Source organism: Callospermophilus lateralis, chromosome 16 (genome assembly GCF_048772815.1).
Source record: "Callospermophilus lateralis isolate mCalLat2 chromosome 16, mCalLat2.hap1, whole genome shotgun sequence".
Lineage (NCBI taxonomy): Eukaryota > Metazoa > Chordata > Mammalia > Rodentia > Sciuridae > Callospermophilus > Callospermophilus lateralis.
In genome coordinates this window covers 32,509,117-32,534,640 of record NC_135320.1, presented here as the reverse complement: position 1 = coordinate 32,534,640, position 25,524 = coordinate 32,509,117, and the positions used below count along the sequence as shown (strand labels likewise).

Sequence of the window (25,524 nt, the reverse complement as noted above, 5' to 3'; positions counted from 1 at the left end):
AAGCATTGTCAAGGAAGCATGTGGCTTCCTACAGACACATAAAGAAATGAATGCCCGACAATGCGATAGCTGTTCTGTCACTATGGAAACCAGATACTTGAGAAGAAGCTTAGTCACAGTAGCTTAGGCAACTCAATGAGTGGGCTATTCAGTAAGGGGATACAGGATCTGGTTGATATAATGCAAAATTAGGGCATGTTACAGCAATATGTACCAAAAAAGAAAAAAAAAAAAAGTAAGGGAATGTCCCACCTTCCATGTAATCCTAGCTGTGGGAAGAAGGCATGTTGGGTGTTACAAGAAGTGTTGTTTTATAACAAAGGCAATGAGAACAAAAAGAGGGTGCTGGAGACTATACAGCTATGGCTAAGGAGGAGGAAAGAAACAATATGGTAGCAGGAAAGTAAGTCTATGGTTGCTAATATTAATTTGTATGCTGTTAGTAATGTCACTCCTTGCTGCCATTTTTTAAAATTATATTTTAAAAAGTTACTTTTAAACTCAATCCAAATTTCTGAATTTCACTAAGGAAAATTAGTCTTGGTTTTTATTGATTGATTGATTGATTGGGTCTCTAAAATAGATATTATAATCCAATTGTTAATATCATAGTACATACTCCAGACTTATATTTTAAAACAAACATTGTGATGATAACTCAAATTTAATTCCCCCTCTCCTGGTAGGACCTCTTAAGATATCTACACCAGTGGCTTGGGTGTTCCAACACTTTCTGTTTATTGTTATTTAGCTAGCACCTGTATCTTACAGGGATGTGGGCTAGAATGAATCTTAAGTGTATGAGCCTCCTCATTTTACATAAAAACCAAAATATGAATACTTTAGACAGCATAAAGCTTAGTATGTGTAATTGTGGACCTATTAAAAATTTCCTAAATTCCTAGCACTCATTTAATTCAGCATTCCTGCTCTTAAACTGATACAGTCAAAGGTGTTTTACAGACTTGGAATTGGGAGAGGTTAGGGACCCAATGTAGAAAGCATATTCAGACCATGTCAGGCATGAGATAAGTATTCAGTAAGTACTGGATATATTTGAATGTAGGTGAGACTTGACTGTTAAAAATATATTTGAATGTGGGCATGGTGGCCAGTGAGTAATTAGGTGGCAGTGTCCTCAAATATGTGGATTTCCAGTATGTGAAGTGCCCCAAGAGCTGAAAAGCCAATAACTTAGAACTGAGTCTAGATCTACGTAAATTCAAATGGTGCTCACCCATGGATTTTCAGCTCTTGACCTTGGGCAAATTGTTCTTGCTGAGTCTCAATCCACCTTTTCATCCATAAAGCCACTTATTTGACATGTAGAGTTGTTGTAAGAATTGAATCATGGATTTGAAAGGCCCAGCACAGTGGCTTATGAATGGTGACAACCAATAGTGAGACAAGCACGAGTGGACTGTGGCCCTTGTGACTGTTCTTTGATATATATTTTATAATCTGCCAGGCTTCTAAAGGGATCTCCATCTCCAGAGCATGAGTTTACATGGTGTAAACCTCCCTGGTGGGTGTGATCATTCAGCACATTGAGGAAAGGAGAATTTCAGAACGGTTATCTAGCCCATTTCATCCGAACACTCCAGTTAACCTGAAAGATGGTTGTTCCTATTTCTCGGGGGATGACACTAATCTTTTAAGGATAGGCCTCTCAACAAGGGGTAGGGAGAATGCCAGACCCTTAGCATGACATAGTACAGCAGGACACCTAGTGTCCTATCTGGTTGTACAAGGTCTGACTTCTAAAATAGTGTGATCTCTCTTTTTTTGGAATCTCTAGATCAGGGGTGGGCACATTCTTTGTAGAGGGTCATAGAATGAATATTTTAGGCCTGTGGGCCATATGCCTGTCATAACTTCTCAGCTTTGCTATCATAGTGCCAAAGCACCTATGGATGGCACATAAATAAATAAATGTGGCTGGGTTCCAATAACATTTGACTTATAGTTCCCAGATTTGAGTTTAATATAGTTTTCATGTCTTTTGAAATATTGCTTTTCTCTTGATTTTAAAAGTCTAGATCAAAGATTGACAGGTCCTGCCCCAAAGAACAAATCAGCTTATGGCCTGCCTTTATAGGGCCTTTCAGCTAAGAATGTTGTTTACATTTTTAAAGGATTTTTAAAAAATAAACAAAACCAAAAGGAAAATGTTATAGACTGTGTAAGGCCCACAAAGCCTAAAATCCTTATTGTCCCTTTACAGAAGGTTGCCCCTGTTCAATCATTGCTCTGAGTTTCACGGTGATTCCTTTTATTCCTGCCTTCAGGAAAATTAAGTGACAGCAACATTGTGGCTGATAAAACTGTGTACTCAATGCCAATGTCACCTCTATGCATCTGGAGTTCCAAGGAAGCACAGGTCAGCTCATGAATTCATTAGGGTGAATGCAACAGCCACAGCAAATAGGCTGTGTGGCCCAAACACAGTGGAGCTGCATTATTTTCTCATTTTACAGCCTAGAGTGGATATTCCAGGTGACTTGCTTTGGACAAGGATCCATGGTATGGAGATATTGGTTGTGCCCTCTTTACAATATAAATATAGCTTTCAAGAGTCCTGATGATCATTGCCATCATCTGACCCAAAAGGAGAAAAGTCAGGGCAACATGAATGAGAGGTGTTATGGGACAGGCTGAGAAGGGGCACACACCTCTGCCCATGACATTGACCTCGGCCACACAGTTCAGTACCAAAGAAGCTGGGAAATATGGCCTTGCTGTGTGCCCAGGAAGAAAGAGAGAATGGGTTTTAGTGAATAGGAAGGAGTTACAGGATTAATTCTCAAATTTTCCATCAATGGAAACCCAAATCATGCTCTGAGCAACACCGGCAGCTCTAGCCATCCCAGCAGACCAGTGCCCAAAGCTCTGTGGCCATGGGGCTCCAGAATGATGCGTGGCCAAGGCAGTCCCACAGGGTGGTACCCTGACTTCATTTTGTATATGCTAAACTAAATCAAACATAGAAATAACTTATGGTTCAACATATAACTCCTGGATACTGTGGAAAGACATAGACTCTAAACTCTCAAACCAACAACAACAAAAAAAGCAAACACACACACACACACACACACACACACACACACACACACACACCCCATACAGAGAGTGTGTGTTTTCCTGAACATTAGAGGATCTATAACTCAATAAGCCTTTTTATCCATTCCTTTGCCCCTATTCTGAAGTTCACTCTCTGCCACTTTCATTGCCAGCTCCTTCCTCCTAACCACCACTAACAGAACTGTATGTTCTTGCTGCCTTATTGAGTAAAGCCTTATTTTTTCTTATTCATGAATGTCAAAAGGAAAGAGTGAAAGAACAGGAATCCTCCCAGCCTCCCAGCTTCCCATCCACCATGCTGCCAAGCCATCACCAGCTTCAGACCTCCCTTGCTGTGTAGCCTTGGGAAAAGTATCTCTGCCTCATTTCTGCTGTCATAATCTTTCCATCTATGATATGGAGGCAATTGCAGGGTTGTTAGGAGAACCATCAGTGTGAAGCACCTAGAAATATACTCATGGACACTCCCTAAATAAGAGCTATTATATTATTGCTTACTCTGGGAGTTCAGAGGAGGGAGGGAGCAATTGTGCATATTTTGTTGTTCCAGCCAACAGAGGAACAACAGGAGGAAGTAGACAAATCATTTCAAGAAGGGTCAATCCCTATCAAATATTGGAGTATAAAGATTTGGAGAAAATAAATATCATCAAATATGTGGAAGTGGGAGTTAAAATATTGCACCTTTGTTCAACTTTTAGAGTTTACACTGCTCTCTCAGATTTCTTATTCAGTTAGTTTCTTATTTTTTCAATGAGGAGACTTTGGCTCAGAAAAAACTAAATTATTCACCCAAGGAAGCACATCTATTAACTGGCAATACTAGGAATCAAGTCTAATCTTCTAATTGGTCCATTGCCCTCAAAGAAGGGCTGTATACAGCATTGAGTGTCAGGACTTTGTGCTGTAGGCATGGGGATGCCATGAACAATATTCAACAGCAGAGTGACATGATCAGAGTACACAGTTGGGGAGATTATCTGATGGCAAAGAAAATTATTGTGTAGTATGCCCAGTAGGAAATAATAAAGGCCTAAAAAGTGGCTGTAACACTAGAATGGGGGGAGATAGGAGAGTGGTTACAAATGAAATCTTGATAGGTCTTTGGGTTGGATTTAGCTGTTCAGCCTTTCCTTTGGCACCGCATGGGCCCCTATGTGTTGAGTCCAATTTGGCCAGGTCCACTCTGGCTTTCTTCTTTCTCTTTGTACCATTTTTTTGGCAGCTCTCCCGTGTTTGGGATTCATTGGGGTTTCTCCACAATCAAAATTAATCTTTGGAATGGTGAAGTTCTTTTTCTTAATTCTCTGCTTGGGTATTATTTTCATGATGTTGAAAGGCAGTCTCCTAAGTAAGGAGAAAATTAGCACAGTCCAGTGTCAGATATCTAATCAGTAAAAATTACCTGATTAGCACAACCACAGGTTTTGATTTTTTTTCCCCTCATTCAGGCAATAGTTCAACCACAATTTGTTTTTCACATGCATGCAATTCCTTGTGGTAATTCAGATTATTTTTTAATTTGCATCGGGACTCTCAAAACACTTAAGGCCACCTGTCCAGTGATAGGGACTTATAAACTTGAAAAAAAAATGAATATTCTCTTGATATTGTCCTTTTAGACAAGGTTGATAAGCAGGAGAAAAGGCATCAATGGATTCCTTGAGTCTCCCAAAATTATTGAACATATCATCTGAATAACATTTTTAGTAATGTTTTATAAAAGAAAAAAAAACCTTCAGCATATAATTTTTCCCTCTTCTCAGGTAAGGTAGCTAATTTGCAATGCTTATTCTTAATCCTTCCCCTATGAACAACCAATACAGGGCCTTAAAAATAAGCTACTTTTGTATTCAGAGTGCCCATTCCTGTTTTTCAGCTTCTTTTTTTCCCCGCAAACAAAAGATCCTGAATAGGGAGAATTTATAAATGACATTCAGGTCCTGTTTGTGGCTGTAATATTAGCATTCTAAGTAAGGAATTGTTTAAGGGGCCTATAGTACATTCCCCCCCCCCTTCATTTGATTGATATTGCCTAATGATTTGTCCTTGATTTGAACATACTTAATGAGATTTTCACATTGAGCAACAAATCCTCATAGCATTACACCTCATTGGGTCACTGTAACTCTAAGTCATTGCTTGCCAACGAAGGCTTAGCTGACTACATAAAATCAGTGCAGGTGGAATTTAGGAAACTTATCATTTATTGCATAAATTAAAAATGTAAGTACCATATCCAGAGGAACTAGTCATACTTTCTGAAATAGTTGAACCATCTTCCAGAAGCAATTTCTAATCTAAGATTAATAAATAGCAATTTTTAAACAAGATATATTCTGCATTGTGATCCAAAGTGGTATAGCAATTTCTAGAAGTTTGTGTAGATTTTGATCTTACAGAATTATTAGAAAGATATATATTCAAAGAGGAGAGGTACTAAAAATATTTATATATTTTAAATGTATTAATAAATTGAAAATGACATTATGATAATAATTAAAAGGCAAACATTCTCTTTTGGGTTTTATTTTTTGTTTGTTTTTAGTAAGAACACCATAGTTACTTTGTAGATCCCAATTACAAATTCCGAATGCTATAAATATCTATAATTGGAATAGTGACTTAGATATTAAAATAATTATTAAATATCTGAACTTAATTGAAATTAGTCAATTTTATTGTCTTAGGAATTTGCTTGCTTTATTTTACTGTTAAATTCTTTGGTTTTTCAGTGTAGAAAAATAAAGTGGAAAAAATAATAGGACAAAATATTCAATATTCAGAGCTGCAGTAAAAATAGGAACAGTTTTTCTTTTAATGCTTTACTGAGTATATCTAAGCAATAATAAAGAGAAACTGCTTCCTCATCAACATTTTGCTTCTATTTTTAGCTTTTACAATAAAATTGAAATGACTTTTGGACTGTACAAGATCTAATGTAATAGCTGGCCTTTGTGGCATTATTAAATCAACACTAAAAATCTTGGGTTGTATCTTCTAAAACACAGTTACATAAAAAGTAGAGAACTTTTGTGGTTAGATAAATGGTTAAATTCAAGGTTTCTAGAAAAAGGAGAAAAGATATTTTGTTTTTATATTCAGAAAAAAATGTTCTGGATCTGAAGAGCCAAAAAGAGATAAATAGGTTTTCCTTCAAGTTTCCGTCTCTTTGGAGTCTCAAAGGGCCATGGACACACTGAGCCCAGAGTAGAATTTTTGAGAAAGAAAAATTAAGAAAATCTTTACTGAAGCAACCCCAGTTCCATAGAGGTTCATTATTGCCACCATAAATACAGTTCATTGTTTCTTTGGGGCTGTTAGCTGAGTGCTGCATCTTTTTTCTCTCAGGTGTTTGTGATTGTTTTGGTCAATGAATAAATCTACTTTTCTCCAGAAGGCTAGACTGTAGTTCTTTTCTGATGATCATGTAGTTATTTTGTGCATTGTGCCAAAATATTAGGCAGGTAGAGAGCATGGAGAACGGGAACTCACAGAGCTGACCAAAGCCAATTGGGAGTAGTTGAGAAAGGACCTTGTCTGTGGGTCACTCATGATGCTCCATTGTGGCTGACCATGATAAGACTTTGGCTGTGTTGACTGCAGACAGAATTCAGGGTATAAAAGATGTTTTGCTGTCATGGAGACAAAGCTTCTGAATTTACAGGAAAAATTATGTATACTTATGCAACTCCATCAATAGAGCATTTGGCTGCTTTATGTTTTCTTCAAAAGCATTAAAAACTCTCTCTTCTGACCTTCTCACCAAGCTTTGCTCTGAGTTGAGTGACCAAAGGACTCTGAGACATGATTTACTTCAGCTGTCGGCGGTAAAATTAGATCATGGCTCCTTTCTCTCTTTCTGGATGTCTATAAGCCACTTTCATGAACTTGTCTACAACATTAAAAAAGTATAACTTCCTGGGGAGAGGAAGAGAATAGGGGATGAAAACAGACCCCCTTCAAAACAGTTAATATTTACAAAATAGAGAGGATCATATATCCTGGGCAAATACTGGAATTAGCAATGCAGACATAACTGTAATAGTGCTCAGCGTAAACAAGCACAAAATAATCTCAGCAGTGTAAACTTCAGCTTGGTCACTGAATAAAACAAAATTATTATAAGAATGTACCCACCGTCCCTCTTTTCCAAGAATCTGCAAGAATTCACAATGATTTCCTATTGAGTAAGATCCAATGCTAATATGAGGTGGTCTCTGTGTTAAGACTCCATCAAAAGAACTTGTCAGAAGGGTAGTAATAGATAATGTTCAGTATCTTATCCTTCTAGCATAGAATAGTTTAGTTGTGGATAATGATCATTTAAAAACATTCATAAAGTAATTCAGAAACTTGTACCACCAAAAGGCTCCCTTCTCAAGTTGCACACGCAACACCTCCGGGGTTATGTGGGCTCTGGTACACAAACACATGCCTAGCTATGCACCCCTCCCCTGCCTGAGTTGCCATTTGTTCTGGCCTGACACAAATGAGCTGTGCAGAAAGTCAGATTTTGTATTTATAGAATACCAACATAGTAGCATACTGTAATTCCTGCCTTCAGGGAGCTTATGAATTAATAAGAGAGGCTGTTGCTAGGAGATGAATGCATCTTCAACAACAGTCTGTCTTTGGGGTAAAATTGAACAAAGGCCGCTCCAGATCACTGAGAGTGAAACTGCAGAATCTCTAGTGGATTAAAACTGCCAAGAAGGAACATGTCTCCCTATTCATGACAAGCATTTCCTAGAAGCTACCATTATTTAACTAGTTGAGAAATTGCTAGTAATAGGAGGTCAAATGATAACACAGGCATTGTGGATGGGGAAAAAAGAAAAATCAGGATCCACAGGAGCCATACAACAACAACAAAAAAAAAAAGCCAGAGGGCCTCAATGGGGTGCTTCTAGGGTTACGGCTGTTCTTAAATTACATTGAGATTTCTCCTATGCAGCTGATCAACATTGCAATGTGACACTGACATTCCTAAATGTGTGCAATGAAGATCCTTTGGCTACAATTATAAATTTAGGAGTTCCTATGGATACTTAGAAAAGAATATCCTATATGATAAAAATGAGTGCAGTTGATAAAGGCAAAGCAGAGACTGACATAGTCTTGGGTATATTCTAAATCTTCACTTAAGTCTGTGTGCAGATAACCCAAGGAGGTCCTAGAATCTTCTCAAAAAAGCGGGGATAGATTGAGGAACTTCACAAGGCTTTTGTGATTTTGGCTTTTATTTTATTTTATTTTTGCATTTTGAAAGTATGGTTTGGGTGTGCTTTAAATTTTCCAAATTCTTTTAGTCCAAGGTTTCACCACCAAAAAGATAACCATCATGTCTCAGTGAATATTTTAATATATTTTTAGCTTCTTATAGAAACTCCCAAACATCTATAAAAGTAGATGGAATACTATAATGAAACGCAAGGTAACTTCTCCAACTGTAACAAATATTCAGTCCTAGCCAACTTTGTGTCTATATCCCAACCACATCCTGCTTCTGCCTCTCTCTCCAGGAATGACTTTTCAAGTCAGATATCAGATGTCATATGCCTTAATTTGTATATATTTCAGCATGTATTTAGGATTCCATTGCAAGTTTTTTTTTAAAAAAAACTAGAAATAACAAATGGTGCTTAGTACTTTAGCCATTTATCAAAATTTATCATTTCTTACCAGCATTAAATATCTAATAGCTGGGGCTGGGGTTGTAGCTCAGAGGCAGAGTGCTTGCCTAGCATGTATTATGTACTGGGTTCAATCCTTAGCACCACATAAAGGTAAATAAACAAAATAAAGGAGTTGTTTCCATCTATAACAAACATTTTTTTAAAAATATCTAGTGGTTATATTTCTTTAATTTTTTAAGTGTTTGCTTCTAACTGTAGTAAAATACACATAACATAAACTTTACTTTCTTGACCACTTTTTTAAGTACATAGTTTGGCAGCATTAAGTATATTCACATTGCTATGCAACCAATCTCCAAAACTACTTTTTATTTTCCAAAACTGAAAACCTAATCCTAATTCAATAATTCCTCATTCTCTTCTACCACACTTTCTGGTAGCCTCTATTCTACTTTCAGCTTCTAAATTTCAGGTATCTCAAGTGGAATTATATAGTATGATCTTAGTCTTTTTGTGACTGGCTTTTTTTCCACACAGCTCAGTGTCCTCAAGGTTTATCCGTGTGGCAGCATGTATCAGAATTTCCTTCCTTTTAAATGCTACATAATGTTCCATTGCACATGCATACCACATTTTGTTTATCCATTCATCCATCAATGAGCGCTTGGTTGTTTCCACCCTTTGGCTGTTGTAGAAGTTCTTTATATGAGCTGGATATTAACTTCTACAAAAGATGTGTGATTTGCATTTCTCCCATTGTGTAGGTTGCCTTTTCACTCAGTTAATTGTGCCCTTTGAAGCACGTTTTAAATTTTGATTAGTCAAATTTATCTAGTTTTTTCTTTTGTTGCCTGGACTTTGGATATCATATCCAAGAAGTCATTGCCGTATTCAATGTCTTGAAGCTTTTCACTTAATAGATTTAGAGTTAAGCTCTTATACTTAGATCTTTGATCTATTTTGAGATAACTTTTATGTCTAACCAGGTTAAAATCCAACTTCATTCATTTGCATGTGAATATCCAGCTCCCTGAACACCATTTCCCCATTGAATGGTCTTGGCCCCTTTGTCAAAAATCATGTGACCATATATATGGAGTTTGCTTCTGGTCTTTCTTTTCTATTCTGTTGGTCTATACATCTGTGTTTATGCCCAAACCACATGGTTTCATTACTATAGCTTTGTGATTTTTGCAGTTGGGAAGTAAGAGACCCTAACTTTGTTCTTTTTCAAAACTGTTTGGCTATTTAGGATCCATTAAGGTTCCATATAAGTTTTAGGATGGATAGGGGTTTTTTTCTGAAAAAAAAAAATTGGACAGTTGGCAGAGATGCATTAAATCTATAAATCAGTTTGGTAGTATTGACATAAGTCTTACATCTATAAACATGGCATGTCTTTTTTACTTTCCTAAAGCAATACTTTGAAGTTTTCAGTGAACTAGTCTTTTTTCTCTCCTTTGTTTATTTCTAAGTATTTAATTCTTTTTGTTGTTTGCTATTGTGAATGGAATTGTTTTCTTAGTTTCTTTCTAGTTTGGTCATTGCTGTATATAGAAATAACTGATTTTTATGTGTTGATCTTTGTCTTTCAGATGTGTTTATTAGTTCTAGCAATTTTTTTTTTCAAAATCTTTTTTTTTTTTTTAAGTTTATTTGAGCAGTCACCATTCATGAATCTGGTAGCACCAAATCATAGGCAGTCTAGACTCCACAAAGGCAGTGTAAGGGGGATCTTTTTTTTTTTATCGGCGGACACAACATCTTTGTATGTGGTGCTGAGGATCGAACCCGGGCCGCACGCATGCCAGGCGAGTGCGCTACCGCTTGAGCCACATCCCCAGCCCCTTTGCAAAATCTTTGAGATTTGCTACATGCATACAATCATGTCATTGCAAACATATCATTTTACTTCTCCCTTTACAGTTCAATGCCTTTTATTTGTCATTCTTGACTAATTGCTCTGGCAAGGACTTCCAGTACTATGTTAAATGACAAAAATGGTCTCCTTGTCTTGTTCTTGATCTTAGATGAAGCTCTTTTAGACCATCACCATTGACTACAATGCTAGCTGTGAGTTTTACATACATGACATGTATTATGTTGGGAGTAGATTCTACCTGTTCCTGTTCATTGAGCATTTTACTCCAATGAATTTGTTGGTTTATTTGTAGTTATATTTCATATTTCTCTGGTGATTTTCCATTTGTAGATTCTCATTTAGTCTTTTTTTCCCGCTTTAATTGAGTGTTTCTCTGGAAGTAATCAGACATCCATCCTGTAAGTCTGGATTCTCTTGACTGCATCCCTGTTCCTTATTTAACGTGTTCCTTCTTCCCCTGTGTTTCCTACAAACCAGTAGCTAAATCTAGAAGCTTAATCAGACTCGGGTTCCTTATTCTTTTTTCTTTCTCTTTTTTCCCTTATTTCCCTTTTTCTCTTCTACTTTTTTTTTTCATTACAACTTCATAGATGGGGTATATTCTTCCCACAAGAAATTAATGTTACATTTTTTTTTAATCTTCAATTTTCTGGTTGGACAGCCTCCTCTAGCAGTTCATTACGGGGTGTTCTTCTTTATCCTATAAATCCTTTCTCTTTAGCTCAAAGACAGTGGATTAGGAAGAAGAAAAATCAGAAGTTAGGGGAGTTTTTTAAGCCAGAAGGTCTTTAATTCAAATGAGTCAACTTTGTGTAGATTCTGCTATCAGAAGTTAAAGGAGTAACAGTTTCTATTACAGATAACTAGCGCAGAGCTGTTTCTGATGAAACAAAATTTTAAGAGGATTCAACATTCACTTTCTTAATTTTGAGACTTTTCTCAAATGCCTCCTTCCTTGAATAGCCATACAGTGTTTTTGCATATCCTTGATGGAGGCTTCAGGTCACCTTTGGCAGAGATAGATGTCTTTTGTGGCTCTTGATGAACAATCTGACAGGTGCCACATTCCTTGGTTTTCTTTGTACCAGCATAGTGAATTTCAGTTTACCGGCCATCATGTCAAGTCAGGGAGCAAATATGAATTAATCCAAAGGTATACCTGGTGGCTAATTTTAAAAGTAGATGCAACTATCCTACTTGCAGCTTGAGTCTAGCCATAGGCATTTTCTCTATAGGTAGCTTTCTTGAAAGTCTCAGTGTAAGAATAAATATTCAGCAGACACCTATGTATAATCTAATGTACTCACCTTGACTTGGAATTAATTATTGACATTAGGGAGAAATGCTAATGCTTCCATCAGAGAGTCAAGAAATAGAGTAACTTTCATGTGTAATCAATTGGATGCTCTATTTGTGGAAGATCGTTTTTGCTTTTAAGTAATTTAAAAAAAAGATTTCAAACTCATATCCTCTTCATAAAGCATGCTCAGTCCATATTGCATGTAACTCACCTTGAGTGGACAGAACAGTAGTCCCTAAACTGACACAGGGAAACTCCACTGCTCCTTCTTGTTATGATTGCTGATATGTTTTATATTACATCGATATTCTTTTTTTTCTTTTGTTAATATCAGCGCAATTTACCACTGAGTTACATCTCTAGTCCTTATTATTATTATTTTTTCTTTTTTGACCTATTTTTCTCAGTTATTTGTTAATTTTGAGTGTAAGCGGTGGATTTGGGCTTTGCTTAAGTTCTTTTTTTTTTCCTTTTTTTTAAAGAGAGAGTGAGAAAGAGAGAAAGAGAGAGAATTTTAATATTTATTTTTTAGTTATCGGCGGACACAACATCTTTGTTTTGTATGTGGTGCTGAGTCTCTGAGTTCTAGAAACACAAGAAAAATATTTTGAGTCAATGGGATAATTACAGACCATTTGATAAAGGATGAAGGCAGAACAATTGTTTAGGCTTAGGTCTATAGACACTAAGCAGATTTCACTGTTATTTAATTTTTCTACATAATATTACTTTCCATTCAGTAGATATAACTTGTCTTTGATGTACTGAAGACAGCCATGGGTAGGCCAGCATGGCCACAAGTTCCTTTGCTCTCATGACTGACTTTAAGCAGACATTTGCAATTCTAATATCCACAAAATTTAGAAGCAGAGCTGGATTTCATTCCCAGGGTGGTGTTGGTTCTGTATTGAATTCTGTTTTGCTAAGAAACATAAAATGGGAAGTTTCCAAGGGAAGAATTTCTAGGGCTTAGGACCTGCAGTAAATTTTTAGTTTCCTCATTAAATAAGAAAAACAATAAAGCTTTTGATTGTATTTTCTCTTTTTGTACCTCTTCACTATACTATTCAACTTTATCAGAGAACTAAATTTAATAACACATATGGATGAATTTTGCAAAATGTTATAATGTATGCCACTACTGAGTTTAAAAAATAATAGTATACTGATATTATGCTAATATTATCCATATCATCAAATTAAAAAGTAAGGCTTTATAAGAAGCTATTCTAAGAATAAGCTGATCTTTAATCAGATAGTCTTCTCTAATGAACATGCTTAATACTATGGTCTGTAGATAGGTATGTAGGATTCAGATGTCCATCTTTTTCCTAAGGCAAAGAATATTTTTTTTTAATTGACAAGAAACACTAGAAAAGAACCAACTAAAGATTGAATATATATTTTTCCTTTGTTAAAATTTTTTAAAATACTCTTTATATATTGCTTTTCATGCATTTATTCTCCACCAAACTTTGGGCAAGTCCTCATACAGGCATTGTGCTGGGTACCAAGGTTGTGGAGAGATCAATGTAAGGATAAGATAAAAATGAGGGTTCATAGTTTAAAAGTTAAAATATTATTGAAATTCTATAGAGAGAAAAGAAATCTAACCAAACAATGCATTCATGTAAAGTTCCCATTATGTTGTCAGAAAAGTAGTAACCACTTTTGAATCCTGCAGTTAAAATTTTTTTACATTTTTTAAAGTTTTTATTTTTATTCTTTTTTAGATGTACTTAACAGGACTGTATATTTTGACATACTATATATACATGGTGTATAACTCATTTTAATTAGGATCCTGTTCTCATGGTTTTACATGATGTGGAGTTTCTCTGGTGGCTCATTTTTACTGAAGGTGAAAAGAAATAAAATAATTCCAAACCCAAACAAAAGGAAGATTGAGGGATAATCCTGTGCCCTCTTTAGATAAGAGCACAAATAGCTGTGGTATCCAGTGGCTGCTGAGCCCAGCTGGGAAAGATCAGGGAGGCAGAGGTGCTGAATGGTGGCATGGGGGTGCAGTCTTGGTCAGAGGCCACAGTGTGTTAATGTGGGTATCCTGTGAGGACAGATCCCTTGCCCAAATATCATTAAGGTCTTTAGGTAGGATTTTGCATCAGTCCACTTCACTTTTATATCTATATTTTTTAAAATATGGCATATTTAAATATTCAAATTAATAAAACATTTATTCATGTTTATATTAATTCAGATTTATATATTATTTATATTATAATTAAGATATATAATTTATATTATTAAATAGATTGACATGATACTATAGTTCTATGACATAGTATGTTTTAAATATATTATTATAGTACACGATGGTATAATATATATTAGGCTTCAACCTCATCATCTTTTGAAGAATTTCATGATAAAAAAAATAGTTTGGAAAAACCACAAATAGGTCACATATTAGGGAGAAAAGTAAAAGCCAGACATTTATGGTTCTTTGGTACTTGCTGAAATGTTTGGGTATTTCATGAAAGAGGTTGAAATGGGAGTTAGTCAGACCCTAGAAATAGACCCCAGTGAAAGGAGACCATTGAAGACATTCACAGAGGAGAACCAGGTCTGGAGTGGGTAATAAAACATGAAAACAAAGAATGGTGGTGAAGAGAAGGGATGCAGGAATTGCAGGTCCAAGTGGCAGAGTGCATGACCAGTTAGATGTGGAAAGAGAGAGAGGCCATGCGTGAGACAGCCGAAGTTTAGGTTTGATAGGAGGCCCTTGATCTAAGGAAGGAATACAGTACATTTCCAGAGAAAATAAAATGAACTGGACTTGTCACACATTGAGTTTCAGCTGCTTTATGGACATCCAAGGAAAAATGTCCCCTGGATAATTGATGTCCAGACCTACAGTCAAGATCTTTGATCTGAGAGAGGGAAGTCGGTTGGACGGTGAAGCCATGAGTGTGTTTGAGTGGCAACATGGTCGGAATAGAGTGAGGAATAGAAGAGAGCAGATGCCCAGGAACTGACAGAGGTGATGGGTAATCAGATTGGAGCAAGATGTCCAGAAAAGATCATGGACATCCTAGACACTCAGGAGGAGAAATGTCAAGAAGAGAGTAAACAATGCCAAAAGCCACAAGAGGGTCAAGTTCAGGAAAGAACAGAAAACATATGGCGATAAGATTTACTCAAGTGAGGTGTAACTTTGAAGTGGAGGCAAAGCTCTAAATTCATTTTCAAAAGTGGTACAGCAAAAAAATGTTGTCCTAGAGAAAGTCATTTCATAACTTCAGTCCTGGATTTTGTTATTACAAGATGATTAGTTATTTCAAGAAAAGTAAAATTAAGCCAAAGACATGGCGATTTTCATGCCTAAGTGTTGGTGTGAGAGTGTTTTTTTTTTTCTTCTTTTATGCCAAAATAAGCCATCCAGCCATGACTAACTTATTAACTGTTCGATATTAGCTTTTGTCACATTGGACACATTTGAAAATTTTTGAAGGTATTAAAATAGGAAAATGAAATCTAACTGATATGAGAAGAATTCCAGTTGGCAAACCTGTGGCCATGGTTATCTGTCTCCCTTCTGCTAGTTTCTCTCAGGTGAAATAACTAGGGTGTGATGGCTTGGCAGCTCTGCTACCATGCACAAAACCACAGGTGCTGGAACCAAAGTCCCCATCTCTACGTCAATGAGTGGGTCCCTCCTGCAGCTCTGCTTTGCAAACTGTAAATTGATCATGAGAGGGCTCAGAAATGCAAAATATCAAAATGCACTCCACATAGTGAGTCAAGTCTTATTTTGCCAAACTAAATGTCAGTTGGGCGGTGGGAGGGATGGATGGATCGTGGTGTAAAATGATTTGTAAAATGATTTTTTAAATTTTTACTGTGGATTCTGGTTAAAAGATGTTTGAGAAATACTGGTCTCCACCAGATCCCCTTCCTGTTTTAAAATTCTCTTTTCAGTTAACTGCCAGTTGCACATTCAATATAGTAAATGTTTCAAATGTTCTGTGGAGCGGCAGGTATAAAAACTGTTAAGGAATGACTGCTAATAACAAAAGAGAATAACATTAAAAGGTAAATAAGGCCGACATCTGTGTTGTATTTTACCACAGACTGAACAAGCCTTTAAAATTTATTACTATTCCAACCAGCAAGTCATTACTGTAATTTATGAAGAAAAGTTAAAGTAAGCTATATATTAACAAACAATAGAGTAATTCTTTTGATGGCCATATAAATAAGCAACTATATCAAGGAGAAATAATACTTTTTCAAAAGTAACAATACCATGGCACATAAATTCCATAATTGGCAATTAAATAAATGTGGTGAGTCTCCACCCTTGCCACATAAAAAGATTCATTGGCATGGTTATGAGACAAGTCAGTGTGTTTTTATTGGCCTGAACTAGAGGGAGTATACACCTTAGTCAGGTGTTTTGTTTTAGAAACAGCTGTTTGAACTTCCTCTACTGGTTAATTCTGCTCCAGGGTACATTTGAACATTAGTTCTTTCCAAGCACACTCAGTGATAGCATCCTTGTGAATGAACAATTTCTTATAAAACCCATAATAAATGAGTTGGTTTTTCTTGTTAACTGATTTTCATTCTTCAGCAACTTAAGAGGTTTCATAGATCTTAGGTGGTATTAAACAAGGACAATTTAAGAGACCTGAGGAGCATGAATCACCCCACGGGAAATTCAAGGGAATTGTTTTCATTTGTACCTCCCCTGGCCATTTTTTTTGGACATTGGATTTGTCTCTGCGTCTTTATTTCCTCCCTGCCCTTTCATAATCCCTGGGGTGTTTGCTTTGCCTCTGTGCCAGTCTAACCTCTAGCTTTTGGCAATCTGTGTCCTCTGCCTCTTTACCACTGTCGATCAACTGCCAGAGAAAGTGCTCAGGAGAGGAATTGCAGCTAGGGATGCCATCCTACCACATTTTTACGAATGCACTTTCCTTCCTCTGGAACTACTGGTAGACAGCTACACGACAATGCTGTTAGGGGCTGTGTTAGGTGTAGGTGGTGCTAACAGGGTTGGTGGTGCTTGTGAGGAATGGGTAGTGCTAACTGGGTGGGTGGTGCTAACAGGATAGGTGATGCTGGCAGAGTTGTGGGTGGTGATGGGGTATGGATGGTGCTAACAGGATAGGTGGTACTAGCAGGGTATGGGTAGGGTAAGTGGTGCTGGTGGGGTATGGTCAGGACTGGTGGTGCGTGGGAGTGCTAGAGGGGTAGATGGATCTGGCAGAGTGTGGTGGTGCTGGCTTTACCTTCCTGGTTGCAGCAGAGTGGCCTGTGGTAGTTGCTAGGGAAGTAACTTCCATCCCTCCAATCTAGACTTCTGCTCTCTCCTGGTTAATCAGACATTTAAGTGTACCAAATTGAGAGATAAGATTTTTAAAGTTATTATTCTATGGTAGAGCAAAGTTAGTGCCTGGCCTCTCAATCTAGGATTCTTCTATCACTTCTTGCTGCCTCCCAAAGAGCAGGAGAAGATAGACACGATAGACTCTAGATATAAGGAGAGTAGAGGGCACGTAAGACACACGCAAGTCTTGAGATTTGGGATGAAAATAGTGTGTTTGTAAGACAATACTAAATATGTACAACTTATGTTGGACAGGATTGGATAATAAGGATCTTACTTTCTTAGAGTTTTTTTTTTTTTTCTTGTTCTCAACTCTAATATAATGCTCAAAGGTACAGAATACACTTCCTCCAGATGGGTAGTGTAACCTAGGTATAATTTCTCTAATTACAATTTCCTAAGTTAAATGATGATACAGGTAGATAATATACTTACTCCAAATGTTTGTTTTGATAATAAAGTAGTATATCAGAAATGGTTTTTTGGGAAAAATTTTAAATGCCATGCACATAAAAGTTGATATATTTTTAGATTCCCAATAAAATCTTCACTTGTTTTATATCCCTTGTGTACTTTCTTTTTGGAAATTTTTTCTTCTTTACTTAGTCTGCAAGATTTCAGCTTATGAAACATGTTGCTTCCTGGGTTTGATACATTAAAAATACAGTAACACCATAAAGAATACAAATGTGGGCTGGGGTTGTGGCTCGGCCGTATAGCACCTGCCTAGCACATGTGAGGCGCTGGGTTCGATCCTCAGCACCACATATAAATAAAAAAAATAAAGGTATTGTGTCCAACTACAACTAAAAAGATTTTTTTTAAAAAAGAATACAAATAGCTGCATTGCCTCTGAGTTCATTTCAGTAGCAGGAGATATCAAGATATGTGTATATGGGAAAGATTGACTACTCACCACTAGAATCCAAGGCTTGAAGTACTAGAAGCCACTGGACATTTCTGAATACTTGTGCTCCCCTCTCAGTGAATGGTACCAGCTATTTGTTAAGATCAGTCTCCTGAGCTGGACATGATGCCAGATGATCAGCTTGGCCACCGCTTCCTAATTAGAATATACTTGAAGTTGCCATGCAGTCCAAATAAATAGAGATGATAGAGAGTTATCATCTAGAGAAGTTATATTTACCACCTTTGTGAAATTAATCAGTGGTGTAATATAAAAAATGACTTCTTGATTCACTGAATTTCTTGCTCCTGAAACAGATACATAAAGCTGAATTTCCTCTGTATCTCTAAGTAACCCTGGATCTTATAATATTTTGATATTATAGGCAACAAGTTATTTCTTCATTATGCAAAGTAACAACAATGTTTGGGGCACTTTGTATGCAGTAAGTCCCTGAAGTTTGTACACGGAGTCAATAATACACATTAAAAGCAGCTGGAGCCCAGGACTCCTTGTGTGTCTCTTGCTTTCTACCTCTTCTGATACAGATTCCCTTTCGACATGACACTGTATTTCATGTAATCTGAGGAGTGTATATGTTTTTGACCTTTACAATTCTTCTTTTAGGATCCACCCACTTCAGTTTCCCTAGGACTACGAATGGAGGAAATGATTTTCAACTTGGCAGACACACACCTGTTTTTCAATGACTTAGAAGTAAGTTCCAGTTGTTTTGCACATACTCTATGTTGCATGTCTGAAAATAGCTGGGCGATTTTGAAAGTAACGATGGAATATTATATTTTAAATAGTTGGGAAAATGAGAGGGATTTTTTTACTATACAGCAATGTTTGGCCTTTATGGTATTTCTGTTTTGCTTTTTTTTTTTTGGCGTTGTGATTCAAAGTTAGATCCCATACGACCCATTGGTAAGGATTAGAATTTGATATCAAGAATCCTAAATATTGCATTTTGTTGATTATCAGAAGCTTCATATTTCTCAGTTCTATAATCTCTGTTGAGATGTATTTCCTTTAGAACTCAACAGAACTCATGATCCTTGCAAATCCAGTCTGCATCAGGATCTGAGTGTATTAGATCAGATGCTTTTCTGGCTAGTACAGTTGTCTGAAGAATATTTAAGTCAGGCCTCTGCTGTTTGGATTGCTAAGATTTCTTCTCTCTAACTGCTGATGGTTTTATTGGTCAATTGCAATTTTGGAGAAACTTTTGTAATGTTCCATGTGTTATGGGGACTGACAAACACAAGGATCTTGGTAAGCCACATTCTTAAGAATAAAGAATATTGTTTTTTCACATCTCCATTATGAGAAAACATGACTAAAACTACATTTCACTCCCTCCTTAATAGAGACAGTTGTTTATTTAAATCTTGCTGTTAAGCAAGCTTGTGGTAGGGCTGCCAACAGGCATTAATCATCAAGTTGTTGTTTTGCTAGATTTTATAAATGTATGTTATTTCAGACAGGAGAAGAATCTGAAAGATTCAAATAGAACTTTAACTGATCAAAGTTAATTGGCAGCAATTGGCCTTTAAATATTTCCTGATGTTTCCCTTTTCAAAATCAAGCAAAATGCACCTTATTTAATAGATGATCCAAAATCTTTTGAAAAATGCCAGTGTGTGACAGAACTTAAATGCGGTTTGTTCAACATCTGTCCTGTATTTTGATTTCTTTTCATCTGCAATGAATCTATTCACAGACGAATTGGCAACTTACAGTGCAATAAAATTATTTAAATGTGCTTTATTTTTTTCCATTTCTAAGTGAAATATTGATTTTACACTTAGAAATAAAATGCAATTTTTTTTTTTGCATTTAAAAGTGTCCACTTTTCTCCAGAAAATTACATATAAGGCATTGCTTTTTTTTAAGGTAGAAATATCCTAAGTGAGTGACGAGTTCAGAATTGCCTTCATAAAAGCTTAATAATCATACTTATTTTCAAAAGCTGTTTCTGATTTACGGTTGTATTTCACTTCATGAAAAAGCAGCACAAAAAATTCAGTATTTCACTAAATGTTAACATTTCGTCCCTAAGTTTCCATTTGTTACTAAAGATATAGAGTAGGCTAATATTTTGCCCTGGGTACAACCCTGTTACTCTTATTGATGTTAATAGGTGTTAATAACACCCATCAAGAAGATATTAACAGTAATTTGCTCTTGTTTTGAAACTTCACCTTCTTAAAAATGCCACAGCTTATCTATACAGTGCCAAAGCTGTGTGGTGAAAAAATGAGAAGCTAGTCAAAGTAATAACTTACTATAATATAGACCAAAAATCTTCTAAATGCAGTTTTTATTTTATACAGATTTTTATTTGTTCAATGGGCATTATTCACACTGAAGTGTATGTTGAGACTAAAATTGTCCTTAAACAAATATATATGAAGTAGATGTTTAAAGTTCTAGTTTACAGATGTGGAAGATTTTTTTTCCTGTAAACCCATATTAAGAAAAAGAAAAAATAGTGGTCTGTGTATAAGGACTATTTATTATTAAAGATAAAGTAGAAAGGGGAACAAAGCTACATTAACCAAATACATAAAACAATAGTAGGAGAAAGTTTTTAACCTTCTAGCCTTATAAAAGTTGATTTTAAGTTATTTTACATAAGAGTACTATGAAAGTATCAACAAAAGTATCAACAAAAGATTCACATGGATTCTGTCTTTGGTTTAGATTTGCATTAAAGTTTTAAAATAAAATTGTACATAAATTACACTTAAAAATTATATTTCTTTTCAATCTTTCATTTATATTTTTGTAGTTCAACAAACCTGAGACCCGTCATTGCAAATATAATTTCTTTCAAAATAAAAATGTAAAAGTATTTCTGGCAAAAATAAGTTTATTGGCATAATGTTCTTAAGAAAACCAGAAATGTCTCATCGGGCAGAAATGATGGGGTAATGCCTGCTTTCACCCACCCATCAGCAGTGTGTGGTGGCAGGGGACATGAATATTTTAATATATTTAAATTGCATATTTTTAGTTTTATAAGGTCTATGGCACAAGAATTTGAAGGTGTTTAACAATTTCATGGTTAGCTTGGAGTATGATTTCTGAACTCTGATTGTTGACATTTGGCCTTTTTTTTCTTCTAAATTCTTAGCTTTTTGCCAACTACCCCTCTGTGTAACTTGGTCCACTATTGCTTAATATGATTCTCAATAATGAAATACATTATGTGAGAACTCCCAGTAATATTTGTTGTGTTATCAAAGTGTGTACTTAAAATGATTATTGGGAATATAATTTAGAAAATTGAGGTTATAATTTTTAAAGAAATTTGGAAGCCAGCCATTGTTGTGTGTGCCTATAATCCCAGCAGCTCAGGAGGCAAAGGCAGGCGGATTGCAAGTTCAAAGCCAGCATTAGCAACTTAGCAAGGCCCAAAGCAACTAGTGAGAACCTGTCTCAAATTTAAAAATTTTAAATATGGGCTGGGGATGTGGCTCAGTGCTTAAGCACCCCAGGGTTCAATCCCTGATACTAGAGAGAGAAGGGAGATGGGGAGAGGGAGACAGATAGATAGATAGATATTTAGAAATACCTTAACTCTAAGAAACACAAAAGTTAGCTCATTTTAGTTTTAAAAGTCCTGCTTCACATCTCACTGACTTTTTAAATTAAAAAAAAAAATCATAATCTGCATTAATTTTGTTGACACTTCAGGAAAAGAAAGAAAAAGGAGAAAGTTTATTTTTCTATATAATTAAAAATCTTTGACATGCTAAGGAACATGAGTGACAGGGAGACATAATTATCGTAGGATAAAATAAAATATTTTCCTTCACGATAGACAGGTTTAGACGTTATTTCCATAGTGTGCTTCAGGCTTTCCTATTTCTAAGTCTGACTAGCATCCTACATATCGTTTTGCAAAAAAGTTCTCCAAGTGCAATACGATGATGCTTATATGGAAGTCATTTTTTTATGAATGACAGTATGAAATTGGAGGATTTTTTTGTTTTTGTTTTTTGTTTTGTTTATGGGGTTTGGTTTTTTTTTTTGTTTGTTTTCTTTTCTTTTTATTAGTGTCTTTAGTTAATTTTGACTATTCCTGACTAGAGAAAGAGCTCTTTCTGTTGGATTTTTATTGAAAAGCATCTGCAAACAATGGAGAAAGTCCTTCAGCAACGACAATGTTTCAGTTTACCCTGCTGCTCATCCTCCATCTGGACTTTTCCATAGTTAAGAGATGGCTGTAAATCTGAATAGACTAAGCTCATATTGAGTTTTCTTTCTGTCTGGTGTTATGGTTGCCGTCCTAACTGGTATAGTTGAGGTGGTGATCTTAAAGAGTGGGTAGGAACCAGACCTCTAGTCCCAGGTCACACATTACTCCTGAGGGATCAGGGATGGGAAGTAGTCTGAACCCTGGGAACACACCCGTGTGAAGCTGTCCCATACACGACACTCAGTTAAGAGTGAGGCTATGTTGGAACTCCCCTCTCTGCTCTTCTGGTGCATTATTTAGTTGGGACAAAGAGAATTCTTTGGTGTCAGGATTCACAATAAGAATATTCCCACCCTTTCTGGGTCCTTTCATTTATAGACTTCCTATCTCAGCTCTGATTTTTAAGCCTTTGTACTTGGAGCCCCTTGTTTTCATCTTTTCCATTAAAAAAAAAAAAAATGGCATGGGTCAGAAGGTTCTGGTCTCAGTTGGATGAATCAAGACCAAGGAGAGGAGATTGTGGATAGTGTCTAGGTAAAACCATCATTTCCAAATAGTAAGGTCCAATGATTTCCCTTGTAAAGCAAAGAAATGCACCTTAGTCTTTAAAGTTGAATACTTTATTACTCTAAAACTGAGATTATTATTGATTAATTTTTTAAATGTCTTTCTTAGAAATTTATGTTTAGCTAGGAAAAAACATCTTCAAAATATCAGTTATGCCAATATTAAGTGATTTCAAGTATAGCACACTGTACTGCCTAATAATGCTTGTGCTCTCCAAAGCATAAAATATTTAAACTAAATCAGAAGTTGATTTTTTAATTGAATAAATATAATTCACCTAGAAAATGCTTTATCTCCTATAAACAAAGAGGAAACTCTTTTGTTTTATGGGTGCTGGTAAGGAAGATGCTATAGGAAAAGCTCAACCTGACCTCAGCTTTCAGACTCTTCCGTGAGCCAAAGATAACTCTATGAAAGTGTGTGGGCAAATCAATAATTACAGCCTAAACTTAAACGTTCCTCTACGCAAACAACCGTGCACATACACCCCCCAACCCACTTATCATTTTCAGCTCTGTTACATAAGCTGTAGCATGTTTGTTTATTTTCTCCTATGAATTTAGCAACAAGAAGGGATTACATTTTTTTAAATCCTGGAAACATACTTTTTAATATCCTTATACATGTTGACTCTTAAAGAAGTTTTTTTTTTTTTTTTTTAAATTGAACTCTTACATTGTCTTAGAATAGAATACCAATTCGTGTTTCCTTCCACATAGAAGACAATAGAGTTGAATTTGCCTTCCTGTGTCTCCAGCTATTGTATGCTCAGCCTAGGGAGAAAAAGAAGATTTTCAAGCAACAAATGACTCGTAGACATAATAAATTGTATTGAATTTAACCGCATTGCAATTGATGGCCAAGAAAGAAGCATAGCCTGTATTTTATTTATTATCATTACTAATAGATAATTTTAATTTTCTTCCTACTTCTTCATCATTTCTAATAAGATCTTTTACCTTTATCTGGACTTAAAAATATGAATATGAAAATATCATATAATTCCATAATTTGATATCAGAAAATTAGGAGTCAAAATCTAGAGTAGTTAATACAAGACATTTACCTTTTGTCAATAGCCAGCATTGTACTTAGCAGTAAGCAAATATGGACACATTGCCACTAAAATGGAAACAAAATAAGAATATTTTCTGTCAGTGCTGCTATTCAGCACTGTTCTGGAAAGTTTGAGCAGTATAGTAGGACATGAACTATAATTAATGAAATGAAAGAGATTGACATTTTTGGTTTTGATAAGCAATTTATGTACATAGAAAACTGAGAAGAATCAGCTAGAATAGTCTTAGAATAATAGAAGAGTCTATTATAACAGGCTTCACAAATATTAAACAATACAAAAATATATCTACAACTGAATAGTCTTCTTATATTAGAATTCTAACATCTCAAAAATTAAGCTATAAAATAGCAGCAGTATCTACAATACAAATTCAAACAAAAGTAAGGAGTAAACTATATGAAAAGTATTTATAAGAAATAAGTAAATAAAACCAGAACACCTTAATACAGATATAGGAGAAGTTTGACTAAATGTACCTTTTTTCTTATTCTTTTTCACGATAGGACAATATTGTTCTAAGTTCTGTTTGTAAGGATAGGCAGAAGTACTTAGAAATTTTTGACAAAATGTGATAGGTGCACATCTGTCTCAACCAATTATTAAAATGTTTTATATTCTACAATGAAACATATACTTATGGCCCAGCATTGACACTGAACTGGCTGTCAGGGCATAGACCCAACCTATGGAAAAATTTTGTATGTGTTCAGTTAAATCTAACAAAAGTAAAGGAATGGATTATTCAATGTTTATAGTAAAATAGGTTCATTAAAGAGTTAAAATATAAAAAGGATAAAACACAAGGAGAAAATATAAGTAAATCAGAATTTTTGGAGGGTCATTGGACGATAAGCTTTGAAAGCCTAAAAATGGTTGATACACATGTAGGAATTTGTATTAATGAGAAATAAAGGCAAGTATGTATAAAAAGAAACAGCTCTAATTATGGAATTCTGATTATAGGTTTGTTTCCTGATGTGGGTATTGGTTGAACCAATGTGTTTAGTTTGTAAAAATTCCTTAAACAATAATTTTTTTAGTAAAAAGCTACTTTTAAAAAGTACTATTTTGAAGAATAAGAGTGTGAGTGGAGAAGAGGACCATATAAATGTTGTTTGCTCTCAGTTCTGTCAAAAATCATATGTGCGATATAGAATATTCACTACTTTAACTCTATCATGGTATCTGGCCTATAGAAGGCACTCATTAAATATAAATTGAATAAATAAATGACTGCACATGGAAAGATAAACCCCAGAATGTTAATATTGATGATGTCTGGAATTTGGGGTTTTAACATTTTCATATTTGTTCTTTTCCATATATTTCAAATTCTATATAACATCCACTTATTCCTTCTGTAATCAGGAAAGAAAACAAATGCTATTTTTAATAGCCACAGTAATATTAAGAGACAAAACTGAGCAAAATATTTGTAGGCAATAAAACAAAAACTATGATTATAGCAATTTACTAAGAAAAATAGATGAGAGACCCTGAG

General features: G+C 35.5%; 1 protein-coding gene across 2 annotated transcripts in view; it reads left to right on the top strand.

Moving 5' to 3' along the window:
- Eya1 (EYA transcriptional coactivator and phosphatase 1) overlaps positions 1-25,524 on the top strand; it is a 140,169-nt gene that overhangs the window by 80,137 nt on the left and 34,508 nt on the right. Inside the window, exons 10-11 of one of the 2 annotated variants that reach the window (XM_076835419.1) lie at positions 18,793-18,882; positions 19,758-19,859. In XM_076835419.1, coding sequence (XP_076691534.1) covers positions 18,793-18,882; positions 19,758-19,859 — 192 coding nt within the window. Of the gene's footprint in view, positions 1-18,792; positions 18,883-19,757; positions 19,860-25,524 lie in introns of those variants that run through there. The other variant, XM_076835421.1, reaches the window with a different exon arrangement.